The sequence below is a fragment of the Rissa tridactyla genome, chromosome 4 (assembly GCF_028500815.1).
Source record: "Rissa tridactyla isolate bRisTri1 chromosome 4, bRisTri1.patW.cur.20221130, whole genome shotgun sequence".
Classification (NCBI taxonomy): domain Eukaryota; kingdom Metazoa; phylum Chordata; class Aves; order Charadriiformes; family Laridae; genus Rissa; species Rissa tridactyla.
The window spans coordinates 64175603-64199904 of NC_071469.1; the positions used below are offsets into that span (position 1 = coordinate 64175603).

The following is a 24302-nucleotide window of genomic DNA, read 5'->3' on the forward strand; positions in this document are numbered from 1 at the left end:
TAACCCGTTCCCCCTTTTCTGCCAGGCCCTATGAATATCCCGGTGTAAAACGCCAGAGGAGGCAGAAGACTTACTCGCAAGCAGAGCTCTTCCCACTGCCTGTGCAAGTGTTCAGCTTGCTCCTCGACCACCATCATGTCCTCGGCCAGGATGCCGTAAGCCAGCCACGCCTTCATGTCCCGCACATCCTTCATGTCCCGGGCCCAGTCTGCCAGCGACTGCTCCAGCTCCTGCATGGAAACGCACCCAGAACAAGCCTTGGCACTAAGCTCCTCTGGTTTCCAAACCTGCTCGTTAATCCCCTGCCTGGCCTGTGGGGGAGGAGAGGAGGGGAATGTGCAGCCGCTTGTGCAGCGTTCTCCGGCTGCACTGGACGGGGTCCCCTGTATTTGGCTCAGGGCCTGACTGGGAGCCCACGGGAGCCCAGGGCAGAGCTGCTGCCGGTTAACTGCTGCAGCAGCAGCCGCCCCTGCATCCAGAAGTGCGGAAACGCTGCCTGACCTCCCGCAGCTCCCCATGCTCCAGGGCAGCCTCTGGGGCTTCACGTCCAGGAAGGAACGCGCCCACTTCTTTGGGTTTTCTTCTCTTTTTTATTAGTTTGGCCAAGTTGCTTTCCACCTGTATTTGTTACAATCTCAGGTTATTCATTTAAATGCTAAAAAAATAAAACCGGTTCCCTTCTCTAATGAATGGTTTCACAGGCACTTCATCAGATTTGTCAGAAACGTGGAGCTTTTAAACTGTTCATTCACAGAAACATGCTCGCTCTCTTCTGTTTTGTTCCCTTGACTCCCCTTTCCCTTTATAAGAAGGTTATGTATTTTCGTTATCAGTGGTCACCTAAAAAGCAGAGACACCACTGCATGGAGGAAACATGACACTCTACACACGAGGTACTACGTCTCATTTTGCAAGCCAGTTGCCGAGAAGCGTCACTGGCTCCTCTAACAAAAAAAGGTCTTACAGAAGATCCAATTTGTTTCATTTTAAAGGGAAAAGACTGTGAGTATTTGTATCAGGAGAAGTGTGCAACATCCAAGCCTCGCGAGCATTTTTACAGGTCTTTTGATCACTTATCTAAATCACAAAAAAAAATAACGTGATCTGCTTCATCCCTGAAGGAAAAAACCCAAACAAAACTGAGATTAAATTTACCTGAGCTCACAATATATTATTCCCTACAGATGTGGACACATGCTTTTATGTATCTTAACAAGGGCTGAATCCCCGCATTAACGGTGCTAACAGTGGAATTTCATGGGACCTTGCTAGCCTCATATGAGGTCCAGGCCGGAGAGAAAAATAGTTTTATTCCACAGAACAGTGAAATACAGCGAGAGGAAAGGAGGTCCCTTCTCCCCGTGCCATTTCAGTCCTTTATTTTATTACATTGTGACACCCAAGAGCAGAAACTGCACTGGCACTGTCTGACCCTGATGCCTCTGCGGCTGAATTTCCTCTTACTGGAATAAAAAGGCAGGAGCTGTGTGCTGCCATCTCACAAATAATGCAGGGTTACAGCAAGACTGCTGCCATGGGAAAGGCAGCCTGCACTCACAAAGAAGATTTCAGACAGCTGGTAATGAGTTCAAAGCCTTGGCTCATTAATAAGCTTATTTGCTCCCACTACATAGGTCAACAATTCACTTCATAAAAGGATGATGAAAGACTGACCAGTCCAGACAAAATGTCTCCTATCCCTTGGAAATGCTTTCCTTGCCATTTAATTTTCATGGTGCAATACAGGCTGCAGGGGCTTTTGCAACTCCCTTACTGTTAATTTTCTTTCTCTTTAATTATGCTCAGATCCTGCAGGTCTGCACAGTGCTTTGCAGACTTACAAGGTCTCTTGCCTGAGGAGATCCCAGTCCAAAACGGATTGGAAAACAAGAAGAGATTCAGCCATTAGAATAGCAGTCAATTGAGCTGAAACCAGGGAGTTTTTTCCATTTTATTTGAGCAACTTATTTTATAAATTCAGATTGTGGAAAGGGAGCAGAAGCAGGAAAAAAAAAATGCCAAACACTACTACTCTTCTTTTAATCTTCTTGATCAGATGGACTTTGCAGATTGGCAACAATCAGGATGGTATAAAGGAGAGAAATTCAGCGTCCCTGAAGAGCAGGAAAGGGGGAAAACTGATTTTACAGGGATCAGGTGTTGTGCAAAGGCTACGTCTATTTAAATACAATATGGCTGTTCAATACCTTAATATGTTCCTTGACTTTGTAGAGCTCTTCATTTTCAACTGGAAGTGGATCTTTTACTTTCTCCTTCAGCTCTCGCAGCCTGCTTGCTAATTCTTTGGTTTGCTTTTCATAGCAGTCCCAACTCTGCTCAAGGAAGTTATAAAAGGTTAAGGTACTTTATCATAACGTAGTGAACCATACGGATACGCTACAAAATAGCCTCTTCAACCCACTGAAGTAAATAGTCATGTGCTCCCGTTATTTGCATTTTCTTTTCTAATACATAGTACCACCCACAAGAACATGGATTTACAGAACTTGAACCCTCTCTGCTATTTAAGGTTTGCCTTACAGAGCATTTCTGCTCATTTTGTTTTGTCCAACCTAGGAGGCTTTAAGCATAGTTTTTGAACTGGGGATTATATTCAATTTTAAGACATACTTATGTGCTTTTTAGCCATGAAAGCAAATCTTTCGCTCTAAGGAAATAAATAGGACCTACCCTTCTGTTTAGAGGTGCAACAACAGGAGGAGTAACAAGTCATGCTAACTCCCTCTAAGCTAAATTTTAGCTGAGGCTTCACAGCCCAAAGCAGGAGAGAGCTCCAGGGCACGGGGACCACGATAACAATCAGAGCGGGAAAACATCCATTGTAGCAATAAACGGATGCCAACCCTGTTTTCCTTTGGAGAATTCAAGGGACCGCAATTTTAGCTTCCCACAAGCCCTGATGGCACATGACAGGCACTTCCCTCAGACCCTCTGCAGCAAGCAGCAGCTCAGCATTTGCCTTGTCACTACAGAGCTCAGCCCTGGGGACACTGGGGCAGGGAAGCTCTTGAGACCCAATGCCAGAGAAGCAGGCGCCGCTCCTCCCTGGGGAAGGCATCATCTACCTCTAGGGTGCTGCTGAGGTGGATCTTCTCCTTCTCCAGCAGGGCCTGGGTGTGCCCCCAACTCTGCTGTAACTGGCTGAGCTCCTCCTGGAGAACAGCGTTGGTCTCGGGATCGCAGACAGTGCGTAACTTCTCGCCAACATCGATGATTAAGGAGTACATGGCTTGCCACCTCTGAAGAATCACTGCCTTACTCTTTAAAAGAAAAAAAAATAAAATTAAAGTTTCTAAGCTGTTCTTAGCAAGCTTTAGAAGTGCACTCCGGGTGTTTCACTTGGGAAGAAGAGAAGACTCACAAAGGGAGTTACAAGGCACTAGTTTGTTCACATTTGTGGAAGAGTAATGAATAGATCTTCTCTTATTTGCTCTTTTACTTTCAGGAAAATCAGATTCTTTCTGATCTTCTGATCTATAAAAGCCTACAATAGGTTTTCACAGACTGAATCTACAGAGTGAAAGTGCAGCAGTTACAGAAAGATGGAAATTCAGTTGTCAAGCTACTCTGAATGAAAAAAGAGTTCTGTTAGCACCTCTAGCATCAACAACAGACAAATTTTTCAGAGATAACAGCTCTGTTAATCATGACATACTCCAAGTGAAGTAAGCTATCAATAATAATTTGCCTACAACACAAATTGGTCTGTAACAGAAGCAGATAAGATCATTGTTTCTTTCTCTAAAACAGCAGCAGGAGGGAAGGGCAATTTGTAGTAGGAGGGAAAAGACTTGCTGTTTTTTCTCACTAAGGAAAAGCATGAGCACTAACTTGTAAAATCCGAAAGTCATCTGGAAATCATCTTTACACAGCAGGTAAAAATAAAGGTGAAATAAATAGGGCAAGCGCCAAATGGAATACTGGTAATGTGTTAATCCATCAACATTAGGTGTGTGGGAACACAATAAATCTTGGACCTTCCAAATAGCATTCAATAATGTATTTTTGAAAGGTTTTAGATTGCCTTAAGCAAACATAAAGTTCACTGTGTATTTTTACTTTCTTATAAAACAAAGAGGTGCGTAATTAAATGGAAAACCAAAATATCCAAAATTAACAAAGGAAAATATTTTTTTCCCTTGCACATTAAATGCACAGCTCGCTACCCTGAAGAACTGCTGCCTAAGTCTGTTCATCCTGGAGTGGTGGCTCCAAGGACAGACTTGCAAGTGCTTTATCTTCTGTTCCTGGCACCCTCCTGCCCATCCCTGCACACACAGGACCCATATGGCTTCTCTTGCGGCATATGTGCCTGCTTCCTTCAGGCAAACTGCAAGACCTGCTGCCATGTCAATAAGCTGCATACAGACCTAGAAGGTACCTGCTGACCAGGGTTCCTGCCTAACCTCCCTGGCACCCTGCATTTCTGTGTTCATATCAGTAATATTTTTAGAGCTACTAAATGACAATGTTGAGCAGGAAGTTTCCTAGTATAATGAGCCTTTCATAATATCAGTGCTTTCTCATCTGTGCTCAGCTTTAAGAAAAAGTATCAGCAATTGTTTTTCCCTCCAAAAGCACGTGATTTTAAAGTTTTGTACCTTACTGGACAGAAGTTATTTCAGTCTGAGAAAAAAACACATATTTTAGATTTATGAGCGATAAATACAGTACCTTGACATCATGAATTAGATTTCTAAGCTGGTAAGGGCTACAGCAGTCCTTGCTCTTCACAACTGTGATGAAGCTATTTGTATCAGCAAGAAATCTGCTGAGACTCTGCAGGGAACTCCTGAAGAGCTGCCACTGGCTCACAAGTCCATCGATATCTTTCTTCTTCTGCTGAACCACCCGGATAACATTCTGCCACTGCTCTTTCAGCAATGTGAACTTGGAAATAAATTCTGTTCTGAAGATGACAAGTGTTGAGTGTTATTATATTTTGACCTCAAGGTTGCATTTTACAATAATTGTGATGGATTTGCATTTGCAATATTGTATTCCAATTACGATACCCAACTATGACAAAAGCTTTATGCAGCCCTGAGCTTAGCCCTGCTGTCTGTATCACATCTTTTAAACAATCAAAAAAGCTTTTACATGATACAAGAACGGATAACGCAAGTTATTCTCGTTGTTGTGGTATAGCGACATATATAGTACAGCAATCGCAGGAACAATAAGCACTAAACACTTCTCTGAAGAAGGAAGTCAATGCAAGTGAGACAAGATTTCTGATTATGCTGCAAAACTGACCTACGCTTTTACCAGGCTGTAAGCAGGAGTTCAACCACCATTGCATCCTACAGCAGTGGGGGTGGGACATAACTGCAAAGTGAAGAGACTCTGTGTTGTTCTTGAACCCACTCAAGCAGTTTTTTGGCCTCTCCTACAATATGGTTAGATGATCCAGCAGATCTAGCTGGAGTGGTTAAGACAACTCCCATCTACCAATTCTGCTCCTCTGCAAGAGGCTGTGGCCCACAGGTTAGTTGTTATACAAACACCCGTGTTTGTGTGGCTAGCTTCAACACAAAAATCCAGCAGCTTTGCTTAGTGTAGCCCTACCTTCCCTGGCAGCTTTAAGCCAAGCTATGGACTTCATACTGAAGCAGCTGAGGGGAGCACACACACTGTCCTGCCAGCTCTCTGGAAGCAGCATGCTCTGGCAGAGAGGGGTAATGCATTCACAGCAGAAATGCCTGAGGCAGTTGGACCTCTGCTCACAAATATTACTTGCTGCTTCTCACTCTACGTTAAGAGAAAAGTATAAGATGATACTGATAAAAAACAGGTTTAGCTACCATATGTTTTGGGTTGCATGTCCAATGACTCAATGCTCTGTCATGCGTACCAAGGGCAACATGGATAGTCTCACACCTCTGCACTTTAAAAAGTAGAGAGGTCTAGGAAGAGAGAAAGGATCCTTCATATGCAGCATCCTCATTACCCTCTGTAAGAAAGTAGCTTCTCAACCACAGTTACAGTTTCAACCAACTGCAGGGTAGCAGTAGACAAGAAAGCCTCCTGTTAAGGAGCAATCATTTTTCTTAGGCAGACCATCCAGTTACCATCCAAAATGCAGTCTGGCCAGGGCACTCTGTTTCTTTCTCATTGCACCTCCTCACGCTTTTGCAAAAGGTGCCAAGGGGTTATTAAAAGAGTTAACTCAGGCAAGAATTTGGGTTTATGTCCTCATGACAGCTCACGAGAGCATAGATTCAATACTAACTCCAAGGAAGACAGCGTACTCACTGAATTACCAAGATCTTAGGGAGAAAAACAAATAGATTACCTTTTCTCTGCTTCTCCGGATTCCAAGGAGAGTAGAACTTTTGCTATGATAGAATTAAACGTCTGCTGATTTATGGAAATCTCAGTTTGCAGCATCTGAAAATACCATGAGAACAACAGTTTTAACTACTAGACCTTCTGCTCCTCTAGAGTGACAGCATTTATTTCATTTTAAATGCTGAAAGCTCTACTATTTTCAAATGCTTGTATCAAATGCATCCAAAAAGATTCCACACTTTTTGCACGTGTGATAGCAGAACCCACCAGGAGCTCTATGTTACAGGTAACCTGAAGCCTGAAGTTTGCTGGACTCATGAGAAATGCAGCCTAGACAGAAACCCATAGAAAAGGTGTAAAAAAGCTACATGTAAAGCTGAATTTACTCTTTATCACAAACAGCAAAAGTATATTCTATCAATAATTTCATTGCAATGAATGAATTGGAGAGGTCTAAGACAGAAAATAACTTTCTGTGGACCCTAATGAATATCACTAACATGCAGAAACTTAACACCCTGTGGAATTCGCGGCAGCACAAACACTTTAACAAATGTTTAGCATTTACCACTTGATTTTTTTTTCTGTATTTTGGTTGGTTTTCCATCCTTCCGCCACTAGGACAAAGTCTATAGACAGACACTTTGCTTAGAATTGCATCCACGTGCTACTGCAGGCATGCAGTGTACCTTCTCCTCTGAATGGATACTGTTATACATATCTCTATAACAAATAGCAAGTGTTTGGAAAAATGCCAGCGAAATAGGTTTCCACCAAAATCTAACAAGTCGTCAAAACAGAAATATGCAAAATAAAACATTTTGTTTTAAATGCAGTTCTTGCAGAAACTGGTAAGGTTCCTGACAGATCGCCAGGAAACTGCCTTGCTAGTTGTCATAGGCCTCAGTGCTCTGGGACAGGTAGACAGGCAAGTAACCTCAGGGTTGCAGAAATCTAAGACTTCCGCAACACAACACTCGAGGATGCACTCCTAAAGGTCTGATCCCTGCAAAATGGGATCCATCCATTTTGGAAAAAGATTTTCACATTTCAAATTTTTCCTCTGAATAAGTACAAGGCCACATTTCAAGAGTGAAATGCTCTGTAAAACTCTGGCCAGATCTACTTTCAAAAGACATAGTATTTTCTAGTGATTTCGCCCCACCTTCACTATTCAAGATGCTGCTTCCATTTTTAGAGTTAGCTTTACCTCATACACTCTCTGTTGCTCCTGCAGTTCTTCAAAACGTCCTGGAATATTTGTTTTTAAGACCTCTCTCATTTTTTCTAGGAATTTCATCCAGTTTTCACATTTCTGAAGGAATTTCTTTTCATCATTTTCAGTTCCTTCAAGCACACTGGAAAACAAAAAGAAATCTTCAGGAACTATTGTGCTGGTGGTTTTTTTTCTGGATATGTTTGCATACAGTCTAACATTGGTGGTTACTAATACTAACATAGTAGGGCTTTGCTTGGCACTTTACCACCTCTTCACCTATGAACATATGATTTTTGCTTCAAGTGAGTTGGAATACAAATAGCCACTGAATAATCTGGAGTAAATTGAAAGGGCAGGAATTCAACTTGGAAATCCCCTGAGAAAGCTCAGAACAGATTTCAAGACTTCCCATGCTTTAATTTTGTTTTGATTTTCCTCACAGAAAAGGAAATAGTTAGCAGTGATTTTTTGTTTGTATTACAGACCTGCATTGTTCAAGAGCAGTTGCTGTCTTCTGACTCCATTGCCGAGTCAGGCTCTGCATTTTCTTCAAGGTGAAGTCACTGAGTGGCAGCTTAATGCTTGCTTCATTCAAACTCTCTATGCTTGGAGAAAGTGCAGCAAGTTCCAGTGTGTGATTCTGGAAGAAAAAAAAAATAATTGCAAAAAATACTGCCCTTCTTTCATTTCAAAGAAATATAGAAGCCTCTTCTGTAGGAAGCATCTGAACATTATGCTTTGAAAACGCTAACTCAAAAACGCCCAACATTTCTGTGTTAACTTCAGAGAACATAGGAAACAAAAAAGTCACAATTCCCTTACACAGGGCCCCTTTTTCCAACTGTACTGAACAAATACTCAGGAGCTGGTATTTGCAGATTTACTTTGTACCCTACATTGAGGGCAACAAGATAGCTCCAGAGCAAAGCTGGGAAAAAAGATATCCCATCAATCCTAAATCTATGTGATTTTCCTCCCCTCCATGCATGCATTGCCAGCCAAATGTTTACCTGGAGTTTTTATGAACTTAAATCATTGCGTTTTGTGCTTTGGGTGAGATGATAGTTACTGTGATGGAAGTGCTTTAACTATGATACTTAGGACGCAAAGAGTTTCTTGAAGTAGGCAAGAGCTGGTATCCTACGGACACTTAAATCCTAAACATGTATCTTTTTGCAGTTGGGAATCCAAACATACCATGAGCAATTCTGAGCTGTCTGTTTCTCCCTCTAGACAGAGACTATCGAAGGCATCTGTGCAATTCTTGACATGACCCTCCAGTGTTTCAAGGCAGTTCTGGAAATCCTCCAGTTGTAAAAGATTGAACTAGGGTGAATATTGCATATTTGCGTTAATTATGATTTAATACACATACTCAGTCTACAAAAAGAAGCAATAAGCAGTATCGTCAGGAAAACAAACAGTTGTCAAATTCAAATTATAATATATTTATAACTCATTAACTGAACCTTTTCAGTTTTTGCACTGGGTAAGGGGAAAACTTAAGCCAAAGCAGAAAGCAAGAAACCGAGTCTCTAAATCCTGAGAGATTTAATATCTATCTAGAAGGAATGGGGGCATCTGCAATAGCTTTTTGTAGCTTTGGGCTGTTTGATTTATTGTGAAATTGCAAAGCCAAAACTTAGTTTATCAGAGGGAAGAAACTTGGGAAAATGAACTACACACAGGGCGTGCTCTCATGTGCCTCGAGCCAAGACTAAGCAGCTTACGTGAGCTCTGTGGAGAGAAATAACTAGGGCTGGAATTCAACTTTTTTATTCACTAGGTTGGTTGCTTTGGGTCAGGGAGAAGAGCACTGTGGAAGCTTTTTCTTTCTTGCAAGGATTAAGTTCCACATCTTTAAGAACACTGAAACAGCAAGATTTTTCTAAGGAATGAACGGCAAAAATTGGTGTGGGGAGACAGACAGTTCTGTGGTCATGCTACAGGGTTACACCAGAGAAAATGACCACCCAGAAATGGAAATTTGCTTGGAAGTTTTCTCAGGAATACCTGTGCAGAGGGGAAGCTAATCCCACAGCGCTCCTGTGAGCAGAGCATCATACAGGGAAACCTGGATCCAGGTCCCTCCCTACTCTGCCTGAACAGGGATGAGAACTTGGTCTTCAGAAATACATCAAATGACCACAGTTTTTTGCTTGGTTTTAGATATATTGTGTGCACTCTTATCAAAGCAAACTGAAGCCCTTGGGTTCTTTCCAAGGCAGAGCTGAGAAGGTTTACAACTTTGAAGTTCACAGAATAAAAATACGTTTCCTAACCTGTAATCACCTGAGGGCCCCATACTGCTTCACTGTAATAGGTCCCCTTACAAAGGCTTGTTAGAGCAACACAAGGCAGGTAAGAAGGGTGAAACCCTTCCTTCATCTGTCCCTCTGGCTTCATTTATTATTTTTTTACATAGTCGATCATACTGTCAAGCTTTATTTTATGGAAATTCCATTTCGATTCAAGAACTACAGGGCTCTAGTGAAGAAGGTAGCTCACACAGGGCTCTAATGGAGAAGTTACCTCACACTGACAGCTAAGTTAATATTCAAAAAAATACCTCAAATTCATCTAACTTCCCCTGCAACATCTTGTCCAAATAGAATGCTCTATCGAGTGGTTGCAGCTTCTCCAACAGAATGTCTTGTGCAGCTGTCCCAGCGTGCTGTTTTATCCGATCAGCCAGCAAAGAAATCCGGGCATGGCATCCTACTATGCTATAAAGGCCAAGCTGTAAATTCTGATGAGAGAAGGGGAAAGAAAAAAAAGTCAGCAAATTAATCAGATCATCATTCATGTGCCACTTTCATTTAGTATCTTTTGTTGTTGTAACTAAGCTCTTTTTGTTGATCTCCTGTGGGAGCCAAAATCAACTATAGTGAAAGCTTCATTCTTTTACTTGGAGGATAATGGGAACTGCATCCATTGACTCTAGTGCTGCGAAAGGCACAGTTCAAAGTTCAGTGGAACACCGGTGACTTCAGGCAGTGGGATACTACTGCTACAAAGAGATTAGGGAGAGAAATCAGAATATTCCTCTCTACAGAATGGATTTACACTAGCAGATGGAGAAACTGGACCATGCTGCAGATGAGAAATGCTATTATGTTACAAACATACTGGTACTGTGGATCCCTTAGTGACTGAGGACTGTGGTTTTGATTTTCTTTGTTCCCCTTTACTACAGAAATCATGCTAAAAATTAAAGGCAGTACCAGAACAAAGGGAGTCATTTTATACTCGTTCAATATACTTGATTATTTTTTTTTGACCTGGACAAGGAATGGCAGATATCCTCCAGAAACGTATTTCTAGAACTGTTGTTTACTTTTAGCCATGAACCCCCCTGGAATTTGCCACTGTATGTTGTCTTTTGTGTTAGTAATGATCAAAGACTTCTGATAGCAAAGAGCAGACACATTTCCCTAAAAAGCAAAATGGCTCTTAGTTCTTGGATCATATTGTAAACTGCCACTTCAGCCATTTAGTAAATAACCGATTTTGATTTCTTACTCTCTAGATAGGACTTAATTTTTATTTATCATGGCAACAGAGTTCCATAAAACCATAATCTTTCCTAATACATACTAGAGGAAAAGATTAGAGAGATTAAAATACAGCTTTGTAAAGCTCATGTATTTTCAAATACATGTAACTCATATGCCATCTGACTGATGCCCCTTCTTCTAACTCACCGCTTTCAAAAAAAAACCACAATAAATTCCATGTGTCTGACCCACATGAACCAGGACAGGATCTATAGTGCGGTCAAGCCTTACTTAGCAGGTGCAAAATAAGGTTTTACAATTTATGTCACAGACATTAACAGATCAGAAAAAAGTGAAAATGTTTTAGTCTAAGTTTTGCTGCTGTCAGTTGTTTCTGACACGGGGAGAAATATGAGTCCTCTTTCCCATAATATAAAGTTTCTTAATTGGCCATAGAAACTAAAGTACTTTGGACTTCTTCCAATATGTGGCTAGAGGTTCATAAAGCATGATGAATCATTGCTCTGTCCTGAAATAAGGATTATTCTATTTCTTTATTGTAGTCTGGAGAAACCAAAAATGTCAGAACCTAATGACAGCTTTGCTGCCAGAGAGAGTCAAACGTACCCTGTGGTCTCAGCATGAGATCTCATTTGCCTAAAGTCAGAAGCATTTAGAATAATCTAATGAGCTCAGAAATCTGTGAACTTACCAGACCAGTCCAAGTAAAAGTACCAAACCCAAATAAAACCGATTTGAAGACTGTAGAAGACCTCAGGATGGTCCTGTGCTCTGGAAAACTGGTCTTTTTTCCCCAGCTATTGTTCTAGTAGATATTATCTCTCCTCCCAAGCAGTGTCCCATTAAGTAAATAATTTTTGGTTTAATGATTCCTTCCAGCACAGGCCTCATTCTTTGTATAGAGCAGAAAGGGACAGATATGGAATATGATTGTTCCCTTCAGCTTTCTTCTCATCCTATGCTAACTCTAATTTGATTTGGTCTCAGGATCTGGTCAAAGTATTTAAAGGAAATACAAAGATGTCTGTTAATGGAAAAAACCCACAGATTTTATGTTTTCCACTGACTGGATTTGGGGGACGACAGGGGAAGAAGGTGTTCTTTTGATTTGTGTCTCAAAATTAAGTCCTGGCTTGTACCAGGCAGCAGAAACACATTCATGTACCTTTATATCCTGTATCCTCTGCTCCAGGGTTTCTATCATGTTATCCTCAGGCATGTGAGCATCCAAGAGCTGAGTGCACTGCTCTTTGTGCTGTTGTAACTTGGCTGCTGCTTCAGTGCACAAAGTATTGAAGCGCTCCCAAAGCTGCAGGGTTGCTTGCGCTGCCCGCAATTGATCTGTGATGTCTTCATTTACTGAGTTCCACCTGCCAACATATCAAAGGGTAAGAACATTTTCCTAGTAGATTCTCCTCCATAATATGATTTGGTGTAGGATTCCTGTGGGAGTTTCTTTGCATTCATACCCACGTCACTGAAAGCTCACTGACACAGCACCATTTTGTGCTCTGTGATCCATCACAAACAAGGTAGTATCAGCTACTCCTCACACAGGTATCCTTAGATGGGTGCGATTTAAAAATGTGGCAGACATTCAAGTCCTGCCTCAGCAACATTTTTATTTTAAATACTAATAACTGTGGGTCTTTTTCCCAAGCTTACCTAGTGTGTGCCTCTGTGCACTTCTGTTCAATAATCTCTGCAAAGGAAGGGGAGCAGTTATTCTTCAGGTTACTGGCAGCAGCCTGGAGCTTGGTCCAACTTTCTTCAGCGTTCTCCGATTCATCTTGAAGAGACTGCAAAATGGAGTATTGCAATTAGTGGTGGAGATGAATGACCCTATAGATTGGTAGCAAAAGGGTAGCAATAATGCCACGCGTTTGCAGCACAGATCAAAGTGTTTGTGAAAAACCATAACACCTGATCCTAAAAATTAGGAAGCTAAAATGGTCATTCAGCTAAAAAAAAAATCATTCAGGAGGCCTATTTTAAACAAACAAACATTAAACAAACCCACAGCCTTGAACAGATTAAATTAATTCACTCGAAACCAAAAAACATTTTTATTTTAAGCCACTGTTTCAGGGAAATTTCTACTGGCAGTATAGTTGCCTTGACAACTCCTGTCCCCAGCTGCATGTTCCCCTTCCTGATATAGGCATTTGCAGAATCCTGCCATGAATCGTATCTGTGAACTGATCCAGATTGAAAATAAACGTGGTGAAGGAAGGAAGGAAGAAGGTAAGAAGGTGCCCAGTTCTGTCCATTAATTTTGTGTCCCCAGGTGAGGATGGAAAGCACTTAACACACACTTTACTGCTGAGAGACAGATACCCAGGATTTACAGCCCCAGTCTGGCCTGCACCACTTCTGCTATGACTTGAAAATAAACCATTTACACTGAAACAAGGAGTGATTACACAGCCCTTCGGCACTCGTTTAAAGCCAGGTAAGCAGATTTTAGCCACACCTGTAAAACGTTCAGGCCTGGGGCCAGCCTGATTGCCTACTCTAGATGGCCCACTTAGACTCTGTAATAGCCAAGCAGAGCAGCAGGATGATCCAGAGCATTTACGCCCAGCCTTATTCAGAGGCTGTGCAGGAAACTCCAGCGCTCTGGAGGGCAACTGGACAGTTGACTTTGCACTGGAGGAATCAGAAACGCCAGGCTTGAGTATCCCCCTGCTCTGACCCAAGGCTGCTGCACCCATCCAACCCAAGCCACACATTTTTGGGAAGGGGAATCCTGGGTCCTTGATCTCGACTCCAGTGCTGTTTATACGTGGAAAGATTCTTTAATACAAGTGACACTTGAATGCAAAATGTGTGAGTGGTCACTGTCACAGGGGCTGGGACATAGTACCCCAAGGGGAGCATTCAAATCACAGATCTAGAGACATGGTCCCTTTGCCAATTTTCTCCCAGGTTGCCTTCATTTCTGCACTGAGTCCCAGCATTGATGTACAAGCTTCTCCTTCCAGGTTATGCTACAGCCTTATGGCAGGGCATTTCCCTGGGCAGCGCAAGCGAAGGGGTAAATTTCCTTTCAACCAATGAGCGAAGAACCAACATCTTTCCCCTGAACGGTGAGTAACCTTTAGACAAACACATACAGCAATGGCATTAGGTTTTCCTTTGCCAGCTGTATTTTCGGCCAAACTTGCTGCTGTCCATGTGGATTAGACATGGACTGAGTAGACATTAGCATGAGGGATGGTGGTGGAGTGCACATGTCCATCTGAACTCTGTAGCCCCAGGGAGCACGAGGACCTGGTGCTTCATATGGGGATGCCTTTCAGCACATGCAGAAGACTAAAATGTCAAGGGATCTTTGCAATCCAAAATGGAGGCTCTGCTAGCCCACAGTAAGGCAGACATGGTAGAAACTGACCTGTACTTCTCTCTTGAACCTTGGTACGTAATTTGCACCAAAGTTGAACTTATGTGCTAAATATAGCAAGAAGTCTAAAAATAGTCCTCTGGAGGTAAAACAAAAATATTTCCCTGACTTCAATGGTTCTATAATAAAGAGGAAGTTGCTCAGATAAATTTTTCTCTGTTTTTTTTTTTTCAGAGGAGTTTGTTTGTTTAAAGGCACAGAAAGAAGTACAGAAATAAGACAACTTCAGCAGATTTACCTGGAGAGTTTTGACCTTGTTTTCCAAAGCTTCCAGTGACACCACAGAACGTTTGCACTGGTCTATGCAGTACAAATATCTTGTTGTCATCAGGCTGACTTCTGCATAAACTTCATCATATACTCTCCACTGCTCCAGTATTGACTGCATTGAGGTCTTTAACTGTGCAACCTGCAAACAAACCACTTTTGTTACTATTTCTTGGGTAGTCCTGACATACAAATCACCTTTAAATTGACTTAAAAATCTAAGCTTAATGCTCACTCCATGACAATCCACAAGAAATTAACAAGTTGAAGTATTTTCCTACTTGGTAAGGAATTGCGCAGGCTTCAAATAAGCAGTAAATAGCATTTAGAGTGAAGTTTAAGAATTTGCTGGAAATAAAAATTTAACCAGAGTTCAAGGTAGCAACTGTTCTGTCAGCCACAACTCCAGAACATCACAAAAAGTAAAAAGTACTGAAATAATGAACTGCTTATTCCTTCCTGCCAAAATCAACCTGAAGTGGGAGGAAGTTGAGAGCCTTAATCTTCTTAGAAAGCAGATAGTTTGATCCAGAGATCAAGTTGCCTTGTAATGAAAATTTGAACAGAAATTGTTTTGTACGGAAGAAGATGCTACTTCAATACTGTGGAGAGCTATCATCCCTCTGATGCCATTGTGCTCTAATAATGCAGGCCCACCTGAATTAAAGTCTAGGAACTTTGGGATTCTCATATAAAATTAAATGCTGGATATCCTCTTTGTTTTCTATGTCTCTTTCATTATTACAGTTGTTTAATCTATATGGGGGCAAGCATGGTTTCCATTTGCCACGTACTCCTAAACATTGCAAACACAAAACCACAGTCCTCCTTCAGTGGGATTTGTCATTTTTATTCTTCTATCTCAGGTAACTACATAAGGCATGTCATGGATTAGACAACACATTCATCTAGTTCAATATCTATTTTCAGTCATGCCAGTACTTGAGAAAAGCATGAAAACCAGTCAAGCAAATAAGCACGTCTCCATGGGACCTGGCAAAGCCAGATGCCAGATTTCAGTTCTGACTATGCATCCACACAACGGAAGATGAAGACTTTTCTACACCATAGTGCATGCTAAATAGACTGCATGGATCATTGTATCCTAGTATCCTAGTTCTGGGCATGCAGGAGTAGATGGATTAATCATCCCTATTCTTATTTGAATCATGGTATAGGTGGGAGGAACATCTAATTGCTTTTTGTAGCCTGCAGCTAATTACTGCCCACACAAGGAAGATGGAAAGACATCGTGCTCGTGAAATGTCTCTGGGCCACAGATTCACAGTCTGGAGATCAACCTAAGTATAACACAATCAAGGTATCACATCTCCTTAGATCTATATTTGAAATCACAGCCTGGCTCTGCTGAGAGCAGTCACCTGTGGGGAAAAAAGCTGCCCTCAGTGTTTCATTGCACATACTGCACAAACTAGGCTGTAAGACGATTCTACGGTTTTTAAGTTCAATACTTAGGTCATAAAAATACTAAAATTAACATGACCCATAGTGACTATAAGAAGAAAAAAAGCACTAGGCTGTCAATCCTGCCAATTTCAATCCCCAGCTCTACAGCAGAAGGAAAAACTTTCATACACAAAATTTTCTCTACTTTCTTGGTAAGAAACAGCCACATCAATTTGGCAGATACCTAAAACAAGAAGCAATAGACACATCCTGGACCAAAACCTCAAGTGGAAGAGTTCAAGCAAGAGGGTTCAGGTTTTACAAAGTTTTGAGGAAGAAAAGCAAGGCGTTTATAATAGAAAGTGTAAGGTAATATTAATGATAAACACAATCACTGCATCACATATAATCCTCTACAGTATATGGTTATTTATTATCACAAATTTAAATCCATAAATATACTCATTCTTTTATCTTCTGCACCTATCGATTACATCTAGGTAATAAAAGATCAGTTTAAATTATCTTTATACTTGGAACTATAAATGCAATCTGCTGGGGAGTCAGTTTGCATGGGAAATCAATCTGCCAGACTCTCCTTGAAGCAATTGGAAACTACATAGGATTGGAAGATAGCGAACACCATCCAGATGTGTGGATGAAAGAGTAACTGGGAGATGAAAAAGCTACAGTGAGAATGGGGCATGAGTAGACAGCTTCCACCAGCGTACTAATGGGGAGAAAGACCAGGGTATGAAAGAGAAGCAGATCGAGCAAGAAAGTTTAAGGTTTCCATTTGCAGCTTGACAGAAAAATAGCAGTGCTGTATCTTTATTTTCTTAAACTGCAGATCTGTCCCTTAAACTACAGGTCTGCCCCTCTTCCCTCTGTATTCAAACTTCTTTGAGATCAGACTTTTTTTTTTATCTCCCAGCCTTGGAAATATTATCTTACATTATGATACAGACTTAAAAGGAAGTTCTTGAGAAAGTTAAGAATAAGAGTAAGGAATACTTTGCATCTTTTTTGTACCAGCTCCTGCTGCCCCACGAAGAAGATTAATAACAGTGGTCGTAAGAATATGTACTGCAGGAAATATGAATGCAAACAAAGCTATTACCTGGCTTACAATGCTGTCCACCATTTCACAAAGCTCAGCTATCCTGAGAGACAGAGCTTCTGGCGTTTGTTCTGCACTACCATTCAAAGACAAACTCTGCTTGAGCTCATCAAGAGTTTTGGATTTAGTTACGAGTTGATTTTCTATCTCCTAAATGAAAAAGAGAGAAAAAAAAGGAAGACAAACAATATCTTTTAGTGAGACTATAGAAAAAAACCTTCTGTGTGAGGAGATTAGATAGAACATTCCTTCTTTAAAACCAATTCTGTGTAATTCTTCAGCCATGTTAACACCCACCACCATTTAAACTCTGATACAGAACAACTGCTTTACAGGAATTCAAAATGATGCCAGCTGCTTTAGACAATCTCCTGCAGGTAGAGCTAGAATCAGTCCATTTAGTGTCAGCATGAACACTGGACATCATGCTTGGGAAGCAAATCATCAGGAGCTAATTCCTCAGCCACCATGCAGGTCTCTCTGTACCTCTCCAGATGGAAAAACTTTTCCTGTTAATGCAGCTGAACGTTTCCTTGAGCAGGTTAGCATTCAGGCCCTCCTCTACTCCAGCAGACTGGTTTTGGATTTAGACTGGATAGGAACTGATTTTGCAGTATGAGGGTCCCTGACATCCTAACAACTTCTAGAAAGTTCTTTTCAGCTTGTTCTCTTAGCTAGATGCTTTCTCCCATGCCTGAAACCCCACTGAACTCAATGGAGATGCCTAGGAGAATAACTTCCCCCCTAACACAATCAGCAAGATTATAAACTAATCTTGACATGCTGGAGAAAGCTCAGCAATAAGTTCTTCACAACATGAGTAAATATATAGACACACACAATGGGCTGTAACATTTTCCTATACTACTACGCTTAAAGCTATGACCTTTTTTTCCCCCCCACTTAGTGTCCCCAAAACATTTTCAAATTTGAACCTCATTTTTATTGAGCAAATTAATTTTAATTTTAGCCACCTGCATCCTAGCACTGTACTTTGCTGTGAGCAGGTTAGTGTTTTAGTCAAAGATACCCTGTGTCTTTTGTACATTCTGGCTCCTTGGTACATTTCAGAGTGCTTCAGAGACAAGTAACTTGGTGTGTAGCAGATCACTCTAGGCAATAAAAGCAGCCTACTACAAGAGAGACATGTAACCATGGCAATGAAAGAACAAATATTCCGTGTTAAAAAATAGAGGGAACACTGTACTGAATGAAAATAGCAGGCTAATAAGAGCCAAATATTAGCTGGCTGCACCTGTACTAATTTTGATGGAACCGATGCCTAGAAAAACACAACAATACCAAAAGACACCCAGATTCTTGAGGCTAGCACAGGGAGACTACATTCTAGGGCAGGAGCAGAGAGAGCTGCTATTTTTCCAAATGGGACTGTGTAGTTTCCACAACACTTCCACCGCAGAGCTCTTCAAACTAATGGAACTGATAGCTTTTGCCATGGCTGTGCTGAACTGAGAACTACTTCTTTTGGAGGCATCTCAGAATAAGATCGACAATATTACTGCACAACACTCCAAATACCACGGAACAACAGCAGATGCATCTTCAATTGAAGGAAAAAACCCCATAAAATAGCAATTCACATTAAAAGTGAATTGGGCTCTTCATCACCTGAACCTACCATGCTTTAATTACAATTACTTTGTACTATTCTTTTAGGAAATGGCAACTTCCTTTACATTTTTTCTGTTAAAATCCGTGCAATTCTTTAGTCTGGATTCAGCAAAATGCTATATTTTTTACAATAATATCACACATATAATGCTTTACCTTGCAATCATCTAATGTGTTCTGTGCAGAGACCAGACTTGCTGGGGTTTGTAAAGATCTCAGTCGACCACTCTGAGCTTCCAGCCAGTTGTGTAGAGTCTGTGCTTTGTTCTCATTTTCAGTAATATCCTCCAAAAGGTGTTCCAAGTCTTGTATCTGAAAGTTACAGAACTTAAACCTAGAGGTAGACAGAAACAGGGCTCTCCCTTCCATGACAAAATTTGACATTACAATATTTACATTGAAAATACTATTTAGAGAAAATATTTTGAAAGGAAAAGCTAAAAAGTTTTACTGGCTCATTAGGATCTGACCACGTCCCTGGGAAGGAAACAAGGCAGTGTGGGTTCTAGAGCTGGCAGCCTGCAGACCTAACAAGTTGGGGGACACCAGGCTACGTGGACACATTCATATGGAGTCCAAAAAACTTATTCTCCCTAAAACCCACTAACAAAGTTACTAATAACCAAGGGACCTGAAGTCTCCTATCTTCAGTCTTGGCCCTGAGGATCCAGTAAGTCCTAGAATGCAGTTTCTTGAAAATGGTTAAAGAAGATAACTTCCCCCCCAACCCCCCAAAATTGAAATTTCATCATGGACATTTTCAGTTGTGCGGGAACTGAATTTTCCACTTGAAAATGTTTCTGGAAGACTTTCTGTGTCAGAAAAATTTGGGAACTTTCTGTTTGATCAGTGGTCTTAGTATCTGGATTCAGGGAGGGCAGCTTCTCCCAAAGCCCTGTAAGTTTGGGAGAGAAACAGAGATGAAAGAGGAATGTGCTGGTAGAGAGATTCATTTCCAAAAGGGTCATATGTCCCCATCTGAATACAGCTGTCAACACTACTTACTTAATAATTGCTTTTTTGGCAAATCCAAACGCTACAACGGGAAAATGGGTGGTAGATTAGTATATCTCTATTTCTCATTCCCATCGTATGGCATGTGGAGGTGGTGTTTGCTTTTTTGGTGCTGGGCAGGGCCTGGCGTGTACCAAGCAGTGTAGCACCTCTCATTTCCACAAACCATCCAGTGTTTTCTCCCATTAAGTTTTAAATGCTCCAACTTTCATAGCACCCCAAAACTTCAACAGATTTCACTCACAGGTTCCCCTGCAGACACTACCCTGAATTATTCCTTTTTCACAGTTTTCTCAATATAGGTCTTTGTTGACATGTCACTGACTGTATTATCTTCATTTGAGGAATCCTATTTTTTCCACCTAGTAAAGTCAACTGGGGTAAATCCCAGGCTGTCATGAAGAGCAGATTTTGTCTAGTTTCCCTCCCTGCAAGTTACAGGAGAGTTTACCCTCCCAGACTTTGCTGAGGCTTGGATGCCTTCCCATCACCTGATAGCTGATGTTCTATGAGACCACTCCATAGTCTGCCCATGAGCCAGCAGGATGGACAGACAGCAGAGAGCACAGGGAGTCTCACTGTGTTCAACAGTGTTTTCAGACTCAGGGAGAAAGGCTGCTTGTAAAATACAGAGCACTGGCACCAGCAGGATCAGAGTTGTGAGAAAAAGCAATGAGATCAATCAAACCTTTCTGTTCAGAGAAGCCTGCAGCCTGTGCCACCGCAGGTTCATCTCTCCAAGACACTCGGCAAATTCTGTCCTTTCATACCGCTTGCTTTCCACATCACAAGTGCTCATCTGCAAGAGTGACTGGTTAACAAAATCTACCACCCACTGTTTAAAGTTCATTTCCATCATATATTCCTGGAAGGGAAAAAAAACAACAACAGAACAAAACCATAAAACAATTAGCTTGGCATTTTAATTGGATCAGTTCCAATGATGCTTCAAGGCATTCATGGCTTTATGGGACATTCATGGCTTATTCTGAACCATGGTGTAAAATATTTTTCTGAAAGAGACCTGGCTGTAGGAATAATTCCCAATTTTTACCATTCTATATTTGTGCAGCTATTTCCATCCATCCAACTTTTACAGAAAATCACTATCATTACCTGGGTAGCTCAAGGTAAGAACAGGCTAGTGCTGGAGCAGGGAATAAAACCTAGCGGTGCCAGACATGGTACTTCATCCATTGGACAATACCATCACACTGCCATGGGCCTGGATTAGGATAAGACTGAGGCCTTCCCACACTCCTGTGACTCACAGGCAAGAGCAGACAAGAGCTTGTACTCCTTTATCAAAATATCTGGTATCAGAATAGAATATTGGAATAGAGTATCAGAAAAATTCTCCTCCAGCACCAGTGTCCTTGCCCAGAGATATGTCAGAAACTACACGCAAAGTGAAGACAACAAAAGGGAATGTCTTTTTATTTCAGAAGGTCTTCTCAGGAAACACATCACATTGCTGACAAGTGCAGAAGACACACCTAAACTGATCTCTAAATAACCAAAGGGTTAAAAACAGCACCTCGCCCACATGTTCCAGCTGCCAAATCCAGCTGATATAGACCAAAATGTTATATATCTGCTATATTAAGGCGCTTTGAAAGAAATGTTTACGCTGACGCTTGCTTTATATGCAGTGCCAAAGTGCTTGAGAACTGCAGCTGTAGACTGAGAACTGTTGTCCTGAGCCCAGCGCACCGCACAGTAGCTCTACAAAGGCAGCGCTCTCTGCCCTACATCTCTGTAGGGATTCGAGCCCCTGAGGTTGGGCTCCCTGGCGTCTATGGAGGTACAAGCATGGCTTGAATCCTTCCTGTGGCTGGGGCAATCGGCACATGTTATTGGAGCTTTAGCATCTGAACAGAGCCAAGAGTCTGCTGCAGCCTCTCTCTCTGCAGGGATGTTCATCTTGTCCCTCTTTCCTAGCAGAGTATCTCTTTTGATGAAACATAATATTCAAAAACCCTGTTCTCTAGTTAAATGGATCCTGGTTATGGAGCTCCATTATGAGGTATTCCTTGTTGAAAAGGCAAGACTAAAACACCGCACAAACATAGAGTCTATCTTCCTAAGGAAGCAAAGCTTTCCTCCTCAACACATTTTATAATCTAAATGTAAGAGAGAGACAACAAGCGAGACAGATGGGACAGCATGAGGAAAAGGAGATTATAGCACACCAGGCAGCAACTGTATTGCAGGGCAGGCAGTGTTTTGTGTGGCATGGAAGCAAAAGGGTTTTATAAAGGAAGATGCTAAGGCACCTTTGAGACTGTTTGAGGAACCCTCCCAAGAGCAAGGGGAAGGATACGAGAGTGCCTGTAGGCTGTTTCCACCCTTTTTACAGCCAAACACCTTGCAGAAGGCCTAGACTTAGAACTTCCATTTACCTTGCACTTCTGAAGGAGGCTTCTGACTTGGGCAGCACTTCGTTGTGAACTTACTGGCTCCTCATGTCTCTGCTGCTGTTCCACATGGTCCAGCCAGGTCATTAGTTCAGCAATAGCTTCCCGCGATGAAAGTTTTTCCATCTGAAGCTGTGGGTAAAGCATATAATGAATACTCTACACGTTGCTTGTTAGAAATATCAAGGAAGAAGACAGCTGTATTTTTAGAAAGACTCAGGCACTATAATTGCAATTATCAGGGTATGAACTTAAAAGTGAGCCCTGTGCTCCAGAGGGGCATATAGCTTAAATTAAGAAAAGTTTGAGAAGTCAGAAATTTGAAATAAAATTTTATCTAATTGTAACAAACTTTCATATAAAACTGTAAAGATGACAGATATGTGCAAAACAGCCCAGGAAGAACACTGCAATAATTAAACTGCAGTACAATATTGGGGATATTCTGAAAGCAAGACAGCTAATTAGGAAAGAGGTGCTTTGGGGGCTTTACGGAGCAGCCAACTGAATCCCAGCAGCAACATTTTAAAGTAATTATTTAGCTCAAACTGAAAGATGGCAGCAGAGTTTCTCCTCACCTGGTGAAGCTTTTCTTGGATGGCTGGGAGCTGTGTCGTCAGTTCTCCCCATTTTTGCTCAAACTTTGCCAAAGATGACCTAAGTGCCGCAGCATCAGCTTGCTTCACGTGAAAGAGCTGGTTGGCAGTGCTCACCACAGATGACTTCAGGGAAGATTTTTCATCAACTTCCTTAGAGAATGCCTGAGGTGCACAGGAGAAATTTAAGAGAGGGTAAATATTTATGTATCTATTTAAATAAAGAGACAAACCAGGTTTTCAGTCACAGGAAGTTCTCCCTCAACAAACACATTTTAGCAAGGTTGTAAAGTTCAGAAAACCCAAACTCAACATGTTCTGGCAGCAGGTAAGGCATTTTTCTGCCCAGCTTGATACAATGCTGAATGCCACCTTTTGCTTCACAGGGATTGGGAATATCCTGATCCCCACTTGACACAGAGGTCCAGAGAGCAACCCCAATCCTCGAGTCTATGGCCAGCTCACACTTACCAGTCCAACTTTCACAATGCTTTGCTTTCCCATGGTGCAAGACTCCCTCTGTCAGGCCTCACATTGGGGCCGAACCTCCTGGCTAGTCATACAAGTGGAGTACAGCATTGAGGGGGGCAGGCAAAGATGTGAAATGCAACTCAGCACGTTTCTCTTTACTGACTTTGCCTGACCATCTTCACAGCCCTGCTGTCTTCACCCCTATTCCTGAAGCCCACACTCCAGATTCAGTTGGCAAACGGCCCATCAGCTTGGCTGAACCGCTGTGTCTGGTATTTGGCAACAGGAGCAAGACAGCAAACATTGCTATTACACTGTAGGTCCCGGCTGGGCTGTGATGTGTTGCAGTTGGAAGCTCATTACAAGAGGATTCCATTCTGATTTATGCACCCTGGCTGGCCTCACAATCTGAAAGAAGGTCTTTGGTGGCCTCCCATCCTCATGGCTCCCCACACAGAAAATTGGGTGTCTTTGCGGCACACAGCCATTCAGTGCTATATTATGTGGGCATCTTCGGTGTCTTAGCAAATACAAATAACACTCAAAAGAGTCATCTTCACTGGAAGTCACAATGTCTTATCTAAATCTGGGAAGAGAAATGACTTACAAGCAAGCTGTTGATGTTATCCCTGATGGTAGGAAGATCTTGTGACGCATTAAGAGACTGCTCCTTCCAAAAATTCATTCTCTGCTGAGCAGAATCCAGCCATTTCATTAATTCTTCTGAGTCTCTGTTGTAGCTACAAGGTGGAAACAAAACACGCAAACATACATCTCCTAGTTGAGTCTAGGATACATTTCTCACCCTCCAAGTTGTCCTCCTCTCTGTGAGGAGGCATGTGCTATTCTGGCACCTGTGCTGCTACATAACACTCCAGAAGCCTGGCTACAGCATGGATCGATGTGCAACATAACAGCTCTGCTGA

The 24302-nt window shown here is 41.7% G+C and overlaps 1 protein-coding gene across 7 annotated transcripts in view; it reads right to left on the bottom strand.

The window, feature by feature from the left end:
- SYNE2 (spectrin repeat containing nuclear envelope protein 2) overlaps positions 1–24302 on the bottom strand; it is a 195512-nt gene that overhangs the window by 35043 nt on the left and 136167 nt on the right. For all 7 annotated transcript variants that reach the window (XM_054198076.1, XM_054198074.1, XM_054198078.1 and 4 more), the window contains 18 exons: positions 23984–24116; positions 22888–23070; positions 22295–22441; positions 20581–20757; positions 19035–19190; positions 17247–17396; positions 14691–14861; positions 12715–12848; positions 12215–12419; positions 10101–10280; positions 8729–8857; positions 8017–8171; positions 7523–7670; positions 6317–6411; positions 4696–4930; positions 3087–3281; positions 2208–2333; positions 75–230 (listed from right to left, as the gene is read on the bottom strand). In XM_054198076.1, the coding sequence (XP_054054051.1) occupies positions 75–230; positions 2208–2333; positions 3087–3281; positions 4696–4930; positions 6317–6411; positions 7523–7670; positions 8017–8171; positions 8729–8857; positions 10101–10280; positions 12215–12419; positions 12715–12848; positions 14691–14861; positions 17247–17396; positions 19035–19190; positions 20581–20757; positions 22295–22441; positions 22888–23070; positions 23984–24116 (2875 nt within the window). The remainder of the gene's footprint in view (positions 1–74; positions 231–2207; positions 2334–3086; positions 3282–4695; positions 4931–6316; positions 6412–7522; positions 7671–8016; positions 8172–8728; positions 8858–10100; positions 10281–12214; positions 12420–12714; positions 12849–14690; positions 14862–17246; positions 17397–19034; positions 19191–20580; positions 20758–22294; positions 22442–22887; positions 23071–23983; positions 24117–24302) is intronic.